The 15,555-nt window shown below is 38.0% G+C and overlaps 1 protein-coding gene across 1 annotated transcript; it reads left to right on the forward strand.

Moving 5' to 3' along the window:
- The first annotated feature begins 198 nt into the window (after positions 1 to 198).
- LOC129798313 (DNA polymerase zeta catalytic subunit) lies at positions 199 to 15,178 on the forward strand. Its single transcript, XM_055841411.1, has 8 exons — positions 199 to 462; positions 539 to 783; positions 4,388 to 5,175; positions 6,190 to 6,660; positions 9,713 to 11,283; positions 11,444 to 12,612; positions 13,512 to 14,865; positions 14,974 to 15,178. The coding sequence occupies exons 1-8, from the start codon at positions 340 to 342 to the stop codon at positions 15,112 to 15,114; spliced, it is 5,862 nt and encodes a 1,953-aa protein (XP_055697386.1). The 5' UTR covers positions 199 to 339; the 3' UTR covers positions 15,115 to 15,178.
- Positions 15,179 to 15,555: the final 377 nt, after the last annotated feature.

Raw genomic sequence — 15,555 nt, forward strand, 5'->3', positions numbered from 1 at the left:
CGTGTGCCATTCCGACCAATGAATTGTATAATTTCTTTGCTCTCCTTCTTCCTAAACAAAATATATAGTCTCAACACAGTAGAAGTAATCAAATGCTTAATTGTTCTTCAATTTACTCAATAAATGATTAGAAAATCCCAAAATCTCTGCCAAAATGTTAATTTCTACGCCAAGAAGCCCGCGTAAAGTATTCCCGGCACTTTCGACGAGTCGCGAAAGTCGCCGAAAAGTGACATTTGTGCCAGGCAGCAAAAAAATGTCGCTGTGGAGAAATTCAAAAGTTTTTGCAAAATCTCGTGAAATTGTGTGAATTGCAGTGAGTGAAGTGCCTTTGAAAAGATGCCAGAGAACACCAGCGGAGTGACTTCTGTGCGAATTGTGTCCGTGGACTACTATCTGGCCGCTCCAGTGGCCACTTTTGATGTCGCGTATTCTGAATTTCGCGGCTCCACCGTCAAGCGGGTGAGTTTCTTTATTCCCAATGAACCTTCCGGGAGGGAATTGGCCTCAAATGTCTGCCTCATGCTGTGCCCCAAAGGTTCCGGTGTTGAGGGTGTTTGGCTCCACGGAGGAGGGGCAGAAAGTCTGTGCTCATGTCCATGGAGTCTTCCCGTATCTCTACATTCCGATGGAAGAAGTGGCAGGAGACTCCGAAGCAGCTGCAGCTTACAGCCAATTCGCCTACCAGATCACCCATGCACTGGACAGGGCGCTAAGCGTGGCTCAGGGAAGAGTCTCCAGCACTGGGCAGCATGTCTTCAAGGCAGTTCCAGTACGCGGAAAGTAAGTTTCTTTTAATGGGCTTCCTTTGCAGAGTTGAATTGCTTTCAGATTATAGATAAAAGATTTAGAATAATAATCCATTTAAATTTTTCTCTTTTTTTGTAATTTCTGCTAAAATTATCGCTCAGTTGAGATTTTAAAATACATTTTGAAAGAAAAAAAGAAAAAGCATCCGATTTACATAAAAGAAGCTTGGGATTGAAGACACGTGGTCACAGCATTACATTCCAGAATCGCCTAGATCAAACCATAACCACGAAAAATTAATCATAAAAAATTAGTTCTAATACAATATTTTGCAACAAAAATCGGTTGAATTGATAGATTTTCACTTATTTATTGATATAAACTTATACTACACACAGAAAAATTTTGTCTCTAAATTTAAGAATATATAAGATCCTGGGAACTTAAATTGGACGTGAATCCCCGAGGCGTTTAAGTTTAGAAGCTATGAGCGAAAGAAATGGGCTAGAATCCCTAGTTCTTTCAAGTTAAGAGATCGGGAACTTAAGTTCTGCATTAGCTGGAAAATGAAAAATATGATTTGCAAATTGCAACTAAAACTAAATGATCAAGGATTTAAAATTAGGGCATTGGCATTCATTGGATGGGATTTGAAATTAAATTCCTGGGTGATCTGTTTAATAATTTTCCATTTTTCTGTGTGTAGTGATACAATCCGTATTGCATCCACAAAAACTTTATCAAGCGTCTTTATGGCACAACTACCGACCATGTCCAGACGCTCTGGGCAGGGCTTCGCCAGAGACTTATCAACTCTGCCATAACGAACTCAAGGCAACCACAGAGGTACACCAATAGCCTTCATAGTTAGCTGGAAAGCGTTTTCAGGGTTTTCAGCAAATTTTTGATCAAAAATATGCTGACCGGCAAGCATTTCTCGAACAAAAAGTGCTAACAAAACATATGGAAATGGCACGGCCTCGCGAGTGTCGTTTTAAGGTTAGCATAATTCAGCTGAAACAGCTGAAAATTTTCAGCTGAATTGAAGTAGGTTAGCATTTGGTCCAGTGAAACAAGTACTTTTTTAAACCAAATTGTTCGTATTACATTTATTCACACGTAATTAATATTATTTGTGGTCAAAAAATATAATAACTACAGTGATTTAGTAATAAACTTGTTTGAAGTAAAGCATCAGTATCGGGAGTAATTCGCTAAGTTCCTCCAAAGCCATTCAGAGATTGGATTCGAAAGCCACTTCCGATCAATTTCGTGATCTCAGCATAATTCGCATTTGCATTCTTCAGATGATTATCAATTTTTAATATTGGCATGCTCTTCATCTTTTGGCAATAACTCAGTTAAAACTCAATATTTTTTAACAAGAATTTCACAAAAAGAAAGCCGATGAAATTCTCTTGAAACGACACTGAAGTAAAAACAAAATCCAAAGCCTACTGCTAGTGAGTTTATGTCAAGCATTGGGGAAATTATTTCATCTACATACAGTAGACTTTTTCTCAATTGGACATTTGGCGCAAAGTGTCATTCGAATTATCGAGAGATTTGGGAGTCAGTGTCATTGTAAATTCCACGAAAAGCGCTTAATTATAAAGAATCACGATAAAGTAAGGGGAACTACAGCGATTTTGAGCAAATTTGCTTAAAAATCAAACGAACAAATTGCCAACCAAATTTTTCATCCAATTGAGAAAGAGTCCAAATGAGAGTCTACACAGTAAAAACAAGATGAAACTGGCAAGTTGAATTCTATTAATTGAACTAAACTAGTTGAAATTTCGAATAACAAACACTGAAAAATCAACTTTCAATTGAATAGGAATCAATTAAATTGCAGGATTAGTAGAATTCAATCCTCGGGAATGGCCCAAATGCAATAAATAGTAGTAATAATTATTATAATAGTACTAAAATGAAACAACAAAAGAGCGTAAACTCCATTCAATTTACTGATTGAATATTTCTACGATTATCGTGTGTAATAGAATCAATACGATTGTCGCAGTAATTTTTCAACCGATTATCGCAGCAAAAAGTTCAACTTTCAACTACTTCCGTTTGAACTCATTCTGCTTCCTTTTATATTTTGTGTAATTTCAGTGGAACTTTTGGAGGAAAATTCAACTTACTTTGCTTTTCAACTACGAAAATTCTACTTGTTTGCTTTTCAACTTTGCTTGCTACGATAATCGTTTGAAATTTACTACAATTATCAATGTTCTCCTATTACACGTGATAATCGTAGTAAATATTTTTTACTGTGTACTGTACTTTATATGAAATCCTTCATTGACATAGCAGAAAAGAATTCTTTTGGGATTAGCCAATCAAAATTGGCTAGTCACAAAACCTCTACACAACTCCTTTGTCATTCTACCAAATTGAGAGCATGATCCCCTGCATGTTGCAATTAAGGATGATTAGAAAACGTATGGAATATTTTAAGCATATTATACTTTCTTAGTTTCCTTTTTATTTGTAAGCCTTAGATTTCACAAAATTAAATATAATAATGCAAAGCAGAAGTCACAGATAAAAAGAATACGTTGTGGAGATTTTTTCCTTGAAAAGTAACTGCAGTGTTTATTTTTTGGACTTCTTGAAGTTGTATTGTGATAACAAAAGGAGAGTTAGAATTGGATTGAAAAGTTATATAACTTTTCGATATATTGTAGAAGCTCGTTCGAGATACTTGGGTTCGGAGTAAATTTAAAGGAGTTTACTTATTACTCGCTTATCACACGTGCGTTCTGTTATGCAATCAACGTCGTAATCAGCTATCTACTTGTTTTTAAAATTAAAAAGAAAAAAATAAAATATAACGAAAATGTTCAGTTTGGACTTTTGAGGCGAGTCATGGTTCTTTTTTTACAACAATACCACTTAGAAAACGCCAAAAATTACATTTAAAATTTCTAGGGTACATCTCAGATTTTTTACAAATGCGACACGCTGCATAGATTAATTAAAAAAAAATACTTTTTAAAAAACTATTATTAAAAGATCTTGATTTTTGTGCTTCTCTACCAAATTTCGATCAGCTTGGAATTTCGGCCACTTCTTTTGTTCCTCAAATTTCTATGAATTTTTTGTTTTCAAAAACAGTTAGGAGCGGAATATTAACGCTATTGATCTATATTGAGAATATGTGAACTTAATATCCCAATATATGTATTTAAAAATGAAAAAAAATCGTTGGAGCATGATTAAGATATTCCGAAAATTATTATCCTTATGTCAATTTAGGGATGTTCTCCTAAAACCTCAAGTTGTTATCTCTAACCGTTTGCTCTCTAGCGTTGGTAAAAAAAATGGACCAACATCTTAATATCATTTTTCTTTAAACGGCATGTTCGAAAAAGTACGTAAAAAAAAGCAGTCTTGAGAAAAACGTAATTTACCGACATTTAATCTTTATCTAGATCTAGAAGATGTTGGCAACTCTAATCTCGTGCCAAAGTGTGAACGAATTCTCATTCCATTTTCTGAGATTGCGTTGTAAATATAACTAATAGCTTACAAATTTACGATCAATTGCATGCCCAATTGCTTTCAAAATATCTCGCCAAGTTCTTTTTTTTTTAACTAACAACGGCGCGATTCGTGTCAATTTTAGGCCTTTTTATGGCTACCACGCGCGAGATCATCTGTTCCTCAAGGTTTACTTCTACAGTCCTGCAATTGTGAAGAAGGCCGCCAGTCTCCTGCAAAATGGTGCCATCTGTGGGCGAGTCTTCCAGGCTCATGAATCCCATGTGCCTTACATTCTGCAGTTCTTCATCGACTACAATCTCTACGGCATGAGTTTCCTCCATGCCAAAAACGAAAGTGTTCGGTTTCGGATTGAAGGAGACCCAGAAGGAGTGCCACCAATGGCCACGACTAGCCTTGAGATGGACATCTCGGCTAGTGGGATTCTCAACCGGACAAGTGGTCGCCTGTCCGGATCTGAGCATCAGAATCCGGGAATTGCAGCAATTTGGGAGGATGAATTGCGTCGAAGGAGAACGATGAATGAGGAAGATCTGCCACCAATTGAAGTTCCAGAATCGCAAGATCGACCCAGAGCAATGCCAACGGACTCCGATAGATCATTCAGGGAAGTCCTGAGGAGGAAGCTGGCTAATGAGCAATCGGACAAAAGTATTGTGGAAAGTGAGAATTCAGTACAAAGTGGAAGGAAGTTTGATCTTTCGGTTCTTCTCAATAATTCCGTTTATCCGGCGACTTGTCCGAAAAATCTCAGACTTCCCGAAGCATTAATGGTTCCTGATCATGTTTTTGGGAGAGAAAGTGGCTTCACGCCAGTCGAGGAGGATGACAGGAGCTTCCTGGATTCATCACTTATCAATGAAAGCATTGTCCTCAGTCTCGAAAATCGATCACAAAATCCAAATGATACCCGTAAGTACCAAACAATTGTTTTGATTTCATGTCTGATTTCACATAAAAATATTCAGAAAGGAAATGTGTAAAATATTAAAAAAATTACATTTATCTGAAATTGATTGTGAATTTTTAAAATTCATACATCTTTTCGAAAATTTGGAAATTTCGAAATTAAAACTTCAGAATTTCGCAGAAAATTCCAAAATTTCACGTACATTACCCAAATTTCACGTGAATTTCTCAAAATTTCACGTAAATCTGCAAAATTTCACGAATATTTCGAAAATTTCACATAATTTCCCAAAATTTCACGCACATTTCCCAAAATTTCATGTATATTTCTCAAAATTTCACGTATATTACCAAAATTTCACCTACATTATCAAAATTTCACGTATATTTCCCAAAATTCCATGCACATCACCAATATATCACGTAAATTTACCAACATTTCACGTAAATTTCCAAAATTTCACATATATTTCCAAAACTTCACATAATTTCCCAAAATTTCACGCACATTTCCCAAAATTTCATGTACATTTCCCAAAATTTCACGTACATTACTAAAGCTTTACGTACATTTCCCAAAATTTCACGTACATTACTAAAACTCTATTTGCATTTCCCAAAATTTCACGTAAATTACCAAAATTTCACGTACACTATCAAAATTTCACATATATTTCCCAAATTTCATGTAAAATTCTCAAAATTTCAAGTAAATATCCAAAATTTCACGAATATTTCCAAAATTTCACGTACATTTCCCAAAATTTCACGTAAATTTCCCAAAATTTCACTTACATTTCCAAAATTTTACGTACATTTCCAAAATTTCACAAAATTTCACATACATTTCCCAAAATTTTACGTACAATACCAAAATTTCTCGTATATTACCAAAATTTCACGTAAATTTGCAAAATTTCACGTATATTTCCTAAATTGCCCGCAATTTCCAACATTTCGTAACCAAAATGGGAAATTTTCAACCTAAAATAAGCAATTCCTTAATTTTCCGTGCAGTAACTGAGGATGATCTCAAACTGCTGGCTATTATGGAACAGCTGGAAGAAGGTGAAGATCGTGAGATTGATCTCGACAGTACTCTTGCACCTCTGAGTCAGCCAAGTCAAAAATCAGTAAATTCCCAACTGAGAAAGCTCAGTCAGAGCCAAGAAAATCGTATTGAAGAATGCGATGATCGCACGAGTGATCACGAAGACCTTTTCGATGAATTCGATGAAGATCTCATCAATGAATTCAATGAGACGATGGATTTTGAGGAGAGAGGCAATGAGCCTATTCCCCAGCTCGATGGTGAACATGAAGTGCAAAAGCAGAGTCCAACGAGGTTCATGAAGAAGAGGAATAGTTTAACGAGGGAGAGTCCCAAGGGGAGTCCAAAAGAAAGTCCGAAGGATAGTCCAAAGAAAAGCCCAAAATCACCGAAGAAGAATCATTTTAAACCATTGGACATCATCATATCGCCATCTGGTGAGTCTTTTTTGTATTATTTTTTTCTGAAGTAGATTAGATGATCCCTAGGCTAACAAAACAGCTTTTTATACTTCTTTTTCTTAATGTGCGAATCCCTATTTGTTTCTGCAAGATCAAAGCGGCAATACATTACTAATAATACCTGACTAATAATTAAGCCACGCCCCCTGAAAAGTCAATGTGCCTTCCCGTTGAAATTTGTATCTTCCTTAAACCTGATACACATGAATCAATTAATAAGAAGCAAATCACAGAAATAACATTGTAAATACGAATCCGGTCCGAAGAATTAGGTTATAAATAAGCCACGCCTTTCCCATCTTTATCATAAAAATTAAAACAAGTGAACATTAATCCAAGCTATAGCTTTTGGATTTTCCTTATTTTGGGATGTCTCAGCTGTTTCAAAAGAAGATGTAAAATTGTACGTAAGGTGAACTAAAAACATGCGCGAAAATTAGCCACGCCCTTTTACATGCAACAAAGATAATCAGTAAAGAGGCATTATGTTCCGAAAAGTTGTTTCCTGAGTTTTATTTGAGATTGTCTGAGCTTTTTGAAAGAAAGACCCAACAGTAGTTCGTGTAGGCGTGACTGAATAAGATAAAAAATGGCCACGCCCTCTGAAATTCATAAATTTAAAGCAAAACAAAAATAAAGGAAATTAATTCAGTGAAGGTCTTCGCAGCATTTTCCTTAGATAGCCTGAAGATACATAGGCTGAAAACTAAGCCACGCCTCTTAAAATCTCGGAAGAAATAAAAGAACAACAGAAATGGGCGTGTCTAAAAGATAAAATGTGACCGTGGTCGCATTCTTTTTACCTTTTTATTTGAAAATAATTTTAAAGAAGTTCAAGATTTTTTTGTCGACTTCTTTGGTCGTATGCAAGTGAGTATAAGTCGTTAATAATTTTAAGCCACGCCCCTTCAAATTAAAATTCCCTTTTTACAAATTTTAATATTTTCAGAGAAATGTATAATTTCTTTGTAATTGGATTTGAGCAATACCTGATTTTAGGTGGAATAACGTAGCTTTTGATGGGCGTGGCTTCAATTTTGAAGGACTGAAATGAAACAAATTCTAACCAAAAAAACTGAATTAAATTTTCTTTTTTATAAGTAATATTACAGGCGTGGCTTGAAGAAATCGATTAGAAAAATCTATGTTAGTTTACCTTAAAATATTCGTTGAAACTGGTTAGAGGAATCCTTCAGTGTGTTAATCCAAAGAGAAGATGCAAGAATTTTTGTGTTGTATGCGTGGCCTGAAAATAATATAAATTGAAGCCAGGTAATTTTACAAACAATAATTTAAAAACGGTGAAACTTTAAATAAATATTCTTATTTTTTAGTATAGTCCGTTAGGCCACTCCCCTTTGCAACTTGGATTACTGAAGGAATAAAATCTACATATAAACCTTTTCTATCATTTTTTTACTCAATCAGATTGTCGCCAAACAAAAAGTGAGGCATGATCCTGGTTTTAATAATAATATTTATAATGTGGGCGTGGCCTGAAAAATAGTATTATTGAAGCTACGAAATTTTACAAAGAACAATTTAAAAACGATGAACTTTTGATTAAATATTTTTCAATATAATCCATATTGTCCGCTATTAAAATTAAAAAATGTATATATAGGCGTGGCTTGAAAAATTATATTAAAAAAATTAAGCCACTCCCTTTTGCAATTTGGTTTAATAAAAGGAAAAAAACTACCTGTACACTCTTTCTAGCTTTCTTACTCAATCTGATTGTCGGTGGGCAAAAAGCGAGGCATACTCCTTGTTTTTAATGATACAATTAGTAATGTGGGCGTGGCCAGAAATATAAGATTTTTTAGGCCACGAAATATTATAAATAATCAGAGGGGTGACATTATCTCTGAAAAATGCGACCAGTTTTAGTGTAATTTATTCCCTGTTTTCGTACACATTTCACGAGATATCTCCGAAACTACGTAGGTTGCCAATTTGGGCTTTTCGGTTACCCTTTCCATATTAAATTGGCTTTTATTTTGTATTTGTAGTTTTTGATAATTCATTCCACAATGACAGAAATACCAAATAAACTTCAAAGTTTTTTCGGCACGTTAGAAACATATGGGAAATATAGGAAACGTCATGCCTCTGTAAATAATACAGTAGACTCTCGCTCAATTGGCTCTTTCTCAATCGGGCGAAAAATTTTGTTGGCAATTTTCACGTTTAATTATTAAGCAAATTTTCTCAAATTCGCTGTAGTTCCTCTTGTTTTATCGTGATTCTTTATATTTGAGCATTTTTTGTGGAATTTACAATGACTTTGACGCCCGAATCTCTCGATAATTTGAATGACATTTTGCCCCATATGCCCGATTAAGAAAGAGTACTGTAATTTAAAAACGATGAAATCTTTTTTATTTAAATATTTTCTTGATATCATCCATATCGTTTGATAAAAAATTTAAAAGAATTATAGGCGTGGTGGCTTGAAGAATTATAATTAGGAAAATTAGCCACTCCCCTTTGCAACTTGGTTTTTAAAAAAGGAAAAAAACTAATTGTACACTTTTTCTAGCATATTTAAGGTAATCTCCTGTTTTTTTTTTATAATACGATTTGTAATGTGGGCGTGGCCTGAAATATAAGATTTTTCAACCCACGAACTTTTACAAGCAATAATTTAAAAAGAATGAAACCCTAATAAAATATTTTTCTTATATAGTCCATGTCGTCAGATAAAAAAAAATAGAAGAATGGTAGGCGTAGCTTGAAGAATTATATTAAGGAAATTAGCCACTCCCCTTTGCAACTTGGTTTATGAAAAGGAAAAGAAGCTTACCTTGTTTTATATACTTTCTCTAGCATTTTTGCGGCATACTCTTTGTTTTTAATACCACTTTTTTATTGTGGGCGTGGCCTGAAACGAGCTTTATTGATTTGGCAAATGATTTTGCATGGCTTTTTTTTATAAAGAATATCAGAGGCGTTCTAGAAGGTCTCTAGAAATTGACATCGTTTGAACAAAAATGGCTGTAAAACGGGCAAATTTGCCTTGTTGCAGGTGCGTCAAAGAGGAAACGGTCTAATGACCATGTGACACCGTTTAAATTTAAAAGTATCCTAAAGACCCCTTCAACGGGGACACCTTGCACCCCAAATGGTCACGCAAGTGATCCTCCTAAGAAAAAGCTTAAGTTTGACAATGTCGTAATTGTCAATGGATGCTTCAAGCAAGCGCTGGACTTTACGCCCAAGCGTCAACATAAGGAATTGGAGATGTCGAAGAATTTCAAGTCTAAGCTTGAGATTCCACCCAAAAAACCTAATTATGCTAGTTTAATGGCTAAGTTTGGGATAAAGAAGTGTGAGGTGCGTCTAACGCGGGTAAACATTGATGGGTACAGTGAGAAGATGATGAAAAAGAAGCCTAGAGGCAGAACAAAGGTGACACCAACGAAGGCACTTACAAAGAAGGAGTTTAAAGACATTATCAACAATTCACCGATTGTATCGGTTGCGCGGCTTGAATCTATTGACATTTTGAAGTTTTCGGGGGAGGGGGAGGAGAAGACGACTGAAAAGAAGGGAAGGTCATCCAATGATAAAGCGCACAAATATGACATGGAACACAATTTTTTTCCAATTGCGGGTCCGTCGAATGTTAACTACTACAGAGCTACGGATATTCCGACTCAGTACTACGGGCCGAAGGATGGTCAGGAGGGGTGTTTTGTGAGTGAGGAAAATGGTGAAGATGGGATGAGTAGTTTCTACGATATGACCATTTGTCTAGATTCGACGGATGACGAACTAAGTGCATTTGCGCGTGAACAGGAAGCTATCTTAACGGATGTAATGGCTTCGGATGATAGTGATCGAGACAATCCAATTAAGATCTATCCACTGCCATCACCCCCAAAACCAGAAAGTGTTCGGGAAACGATGCATGAGTACGGAATTGAAGAGCACACTTACACTCAACCCTTCTTTAGTGATCCCCTCGATGTTGCGCAAAGCGCTAGGAAGGAAGTTGGTTCGATGGTACTTCAAGTTCGAGGTAATGCTCTCAGTATCTGTGAGGAGTTTATCAGTTGTCTGGAGGACCTCGAAGGGTTGTCAAAGTGGCGTCAGAAGAAGTTCCAGAACGAAATGGGTGATTTCGTTGAGGGAAGTGAGAAAGTTAACATCAAGGAGTTTATGGCAACAGAAAAGAATGAAAGGATTGAACCACAAACATCACCACCTAGCATTTCGGCAGCAAGAACGTGGTTGAAGGTACGGGAAAAGGTTTCTGGGAAGATAACGATCGAATCAGTGGACGTTGATAGTCCTGTTAAAGTTAAGAGGGAGAAACAGAAGATGAATGCTGAAAGTCGAACAGAAGGAGACATTGAGGAGTGCAATGGACAAGCTAGATGCTCCTTGACTTTCAAAAGTGATCCATTTGGGAGTGATTCTCAAGTGATCGACGCGTCACCGTCGTCGCTGGAGGTGTCGACGAAAGCCGATGAGAAACCTTCACTGAAGACACGTCTGTCGTACTCAACGCGGCGTTTAGCACGGAAATCACAGAGATCGAAGCTAAAGAACGGTCACGGATCACCAGAGACATCGAGTCCGTCGGATAAACTGGTAAAGCGTTCGGGGACGCGTCTTAGAAATAACAATGGCAAGAGACGAACTCTCTGACATAGATCAAATGTTGTTTCTAAAGACCATCACCTGATTTCGGAGTGAGAAAGAATCTCGAGAGATTTAATAAAATGAAAAACTGTATTGTTGTATTTTGTAGATTAGTGAATTATTGGAGAGGAAATCCTACATAAAGACTCTCAATTTGTCCAGTGATTCGTCAGCAGGCAAACATGATCCAGACGTCAGTACTATCAATGGGACGTTTGGGTTTGGGGAGGATGTAGGCAATATGCGTTGCGCTAAGGCTTCCGTCGACTACAATTTCCTCACAATTTTCTCCCTGGAATGTCATGTTCTCACCCGTGGTGACTTCTGTCCAAATCCTGACTTTGATGGTATCGTTGCCATCTTCTACGCCATTCAGAACAACGTCCCCGAAGACAGTACGACTCTTACGCATGTTAGTGGTGTTATCATAGATGACATGTTCAGCAATGATTCAGGCTTACGACATTCTGGCCTGGAAATCAATGCAATTCATGCGGAAAATGAGAAGCAACTGCTAGAAAAACTCGTAGAACTAATCAAATACTGGGATCCAGACATTCTCTTGGGATATGAGATTGAACTCAGCTCTTGGGGGTATATAATTGAACGGGGATACGTTTTAGGGATCAACCTACCGAATTCCCTATCTCGGCTACGCGTAGCTGTTGAGGAAGTCAAGAAAAGCGATGAGGAGAAAGATGACGGCGTTGAGTACGAGTCAGACCTCAAGGTTCCCGGACGTATAGTTCTGGATGTTTGGCGTCTGATGCGAGAAGAAATCGCTCTGACGTCCTACACCTTCGAAAGCATAGCCTATCATATCCTACATCGTCGCTACCCAAAACGTTCCCATCGCGATCTCACCAAACTCTGGCATAGTCCTAAATCGCGATGGATCGTCTTTGAGTACTTCCTCCTGCGGTCTCGGGGCACCCTGGAGATCCTAGATAAGCTAGATCTCATCGGTCGCACTAGTGAATTGGCCAAACTCTTTGGCATTCAGTTTTACGAAGTTCTATCGAGAGGATCGCAGTTCCGTGTCGAGAGTATGATGCTTAGAATGGCCAAACCGCGTAACTTTGTTTCGGTGTCTCCTAGTATACAACAGAGAGCTCATATGAGGGCTCCTGAGTATTTGCCACTGATTCTTGAACCAGAATCACGCTTCTACGTCGATCCGGTTATCGTGCTGGACTTTCAGAGTCTCTACCCAAGCATGATGATGGGCTACAACTACTGTTTCTCAACGTGCCTTGGAAGAGTGGAACATCTTGGCGAGTAAGTGGAAGTTTATTCTTTCAAACCTTTGTTTCATTCCCATTTGTTTGTCAGTCATTTCGAAGTTTTGCGATCATCCATTCTTGCGTGTTTCTGCTTCATCGACTTAGAGACTTGATTTCAACCATGATTGAACGGTCAAATATCAAAAGTTCTTCGTAAAATTTTGTTGTATCTTGGGATCGTAATATGTTTAGCTTGATTTTGGAAGTGATTTCGAGAGTTATGGTTGACTGGCTATGATTCTATAACCAACTCTAAGTTCTGGACAGACTCAGGAATCGACGTTGTCTGGGTCTATTACACGCTGTTATCCTCCACTTCGGTCTAGTTCACGCCGTCACGTTAGTACGTCAGAGGTTGGGTCCGAATTTTGTAAACATCGGCTTACCAGTTTTCAGGCAAAGCTCTCGATCCTTGGTACGGGTCTTCTATATAGTTAACTGGCTTTGAAAGACTTACCGAGGATGATCCTTTTCAAGAAGTGACCTTTAAGGAAAACTAGGAGAACTGTAAACTGATAGGTTACCTCATCACTCCCATCATCCTAAGCATACTGTTTACTCCGAAGGACCTTCCAGGTTGGGTTGCTCCTATCTTTGTGATTTAAGTGACCAGTTCGTCGAAACCAATTGAGTCATCATACCCGGATCTTGTTAATCTTTCGGTAGCGCTCTTTTACTTGTATAGACTTCAGAGTCATCCTTTCTCATACTCATTATGAAGGACCCTCGAATCGAAAGAAACAACTCCGGACGAGAACAAATTCCGAACAGTGAGTGAAACTATTTCAGTTTTGCGTTGACGGCGTGAACTCCCTGGATGCGTTATCAATCATAATCATTTTCTAGTCCGCTCGATCAAGAGAAGAGATTCTACATTACAGGTCTTACTTTCAGATCGGGACCCTTTGAGTTTGGAGCTTCTCAGCTCACAATAGCACCTGAACAAGTGAAAAAGTTCCTGGAACGCGATCTAATCACTATCTCGCCTTGTGGAGTGGTTTTCGTGAAATCTGAAGTGCGTGAGGGTGTCTTGCCGCGAATGCTGAAGGAAATCCTCGATACACGTTTCATGGTGAAGAAGGCAATGAAGATTCATTCAGAATCCAGCCTTCAGAGGATCCTACACTCACGCCAGTTGGGTTTAAAACTAATGGCGAATGTTACTTATGGGTATACAGCTGCGAATTTTAGCGGAAGGATGCCTTGTGTCGAAGTTGGAGACAGTGTGGTTAGTAAAGGTCGAGAAACTCTCCAGAGAGCCATTGCTCTCGTTGAGGCCAACGAAAAGTGGAGAGTTAGAGTTGTTTACGGAGATACAGATTCACTGTTTGTCCTCGTACCGGGAAGGTCTCGGGAAGAAGCCTTTCGGATCGGCAATGAGATTGTTGAAGCTGTTACTCAGGATAATCCAAAGCCTGTCAAGCTTAAGCTTGAGAAGGTATACCAGCCTTGCATTTTGCAAACCAAGAAAAGGTATGTTGGGTACATGTACGAAACTCCTGATCAGAAAGATCCTGTTTACGAGGCCAAAGGCATTGAAACTGTTCGGAGAGATGGGTGTCCGATTGTGGGGAAAACACTGGAAAAATGCCTCAGGATACTTTTTGAAACGAGGGATGTCAGCATTATCAAGCGCTACGTCTGTAGGCAGTTCACAAAGATCCTCAGCGGAAAGGCAAATGTGCAGGATTTGGTGTTTGCCAAGGAATTCCGAGGACTTAATGGATACAGGCCAGGTGCGTGTGTACCGGCTCTCGAACTTACTCGGAAATGGAAGCAAAGCGATCCAAGGATGGAACCAAGAAAAGGCGAAAGAGTCCCGTATGTTATTGTTAATGGACCGCCTGGACTGCCATTGATTAAGTTGGTTAAGAGTCCGAGGGACCTCCTGGGAGATGAAGGCCTGAAAATCAATGCTTTCTACTACATTCAGAAGGTTATAATCCCACCTCTGAATCGATGCCTCCTTTTAATTGGAGTGGACGTCAATGATTGGTTCGCAAACATGCCTAGAACAGCCACATTTCTGCCAGCTGTCGCAACTGAGTCGACTTTATTCAAAGGGAAAGGCGAGGCTAAGAAAAGCACAATTTCTCAGTATTTCGCCACAAGAAGTTGTGCTGCTGGATGTGGAAACCAAACAAATCATGGAATTTGCGAGAGCTGTCGAAATCAACCTCAGAAAACTCTTCTTACAATCTTCAATAGAACTTCCACCCTTGAGAGGAAATATTGTGGAGTGATGAAGGTAAATTTAAAGTTTCAGCTTTGTCCGTCATTAAGATACTGGAAAAGTCCCGCTATTTTGGTTAGCGTAGCTTCAAAATGACATTGACATGTTTTGACTTGTTTGTAGATCTGTCAGATGTGCTGCGGCAGTGATTGGGAGACGAACTGCTCTTCCTTGGACTGCCCTGTTCTCTTTATTCGTACCCAAGCCTGGCGAGAGAAGAAGCATGTGGACTTTGCAATGAACGTCCTGGAGAATCGCATGTAAATAGATCGTACTTTTTTTTTTAGCTATTTTGAACAAATAAACTGTGATTCAGTATAAAATTTGATCGAGATGACTTTTGTTTGTGCTTTTCTTTAATTTACAGGTACTTGCTATACTTCAGTCGAACTAAAAGACAAATAAACTGAAGTGTAAAATTTAAGTTTTACAAGTCTTATAATTTTTCTAGCTGTTTAGCCTGGTGACGAGACTAAAGATTTTGAAAGCGTCGTAATGAACACAGGGTAAGAAAATGATTGCATCAAAGAATCTGAACTAGATCTGACCAACAAAGGAATTCTATAAGAATATAACAATTTCATAAAGTGAAATTCGTAGACTCTCGTAAAACTATTACATATTTTTGTGGAGAAATTATGCAGCATGGCAACATTAAGGACAAGTGAGTATCGAAACTTTTTCAAACCTGGTAGCGATGCAACT

This window comes from Phlebotomus papatasi, chromosome 1 (genome assembly GCF_024763615.1).
Source record: "Phlebotomus papatasi isolate M1 chromosome 1, Ppap_2.1, whole genome shotgun sequence".
Lineage (NCBI taxonomy): Eukaryota > Metazoa > Arthropoda > Insecta > Diptera > Psychodidae > Phlebotomus > Phlebotomus papatasi.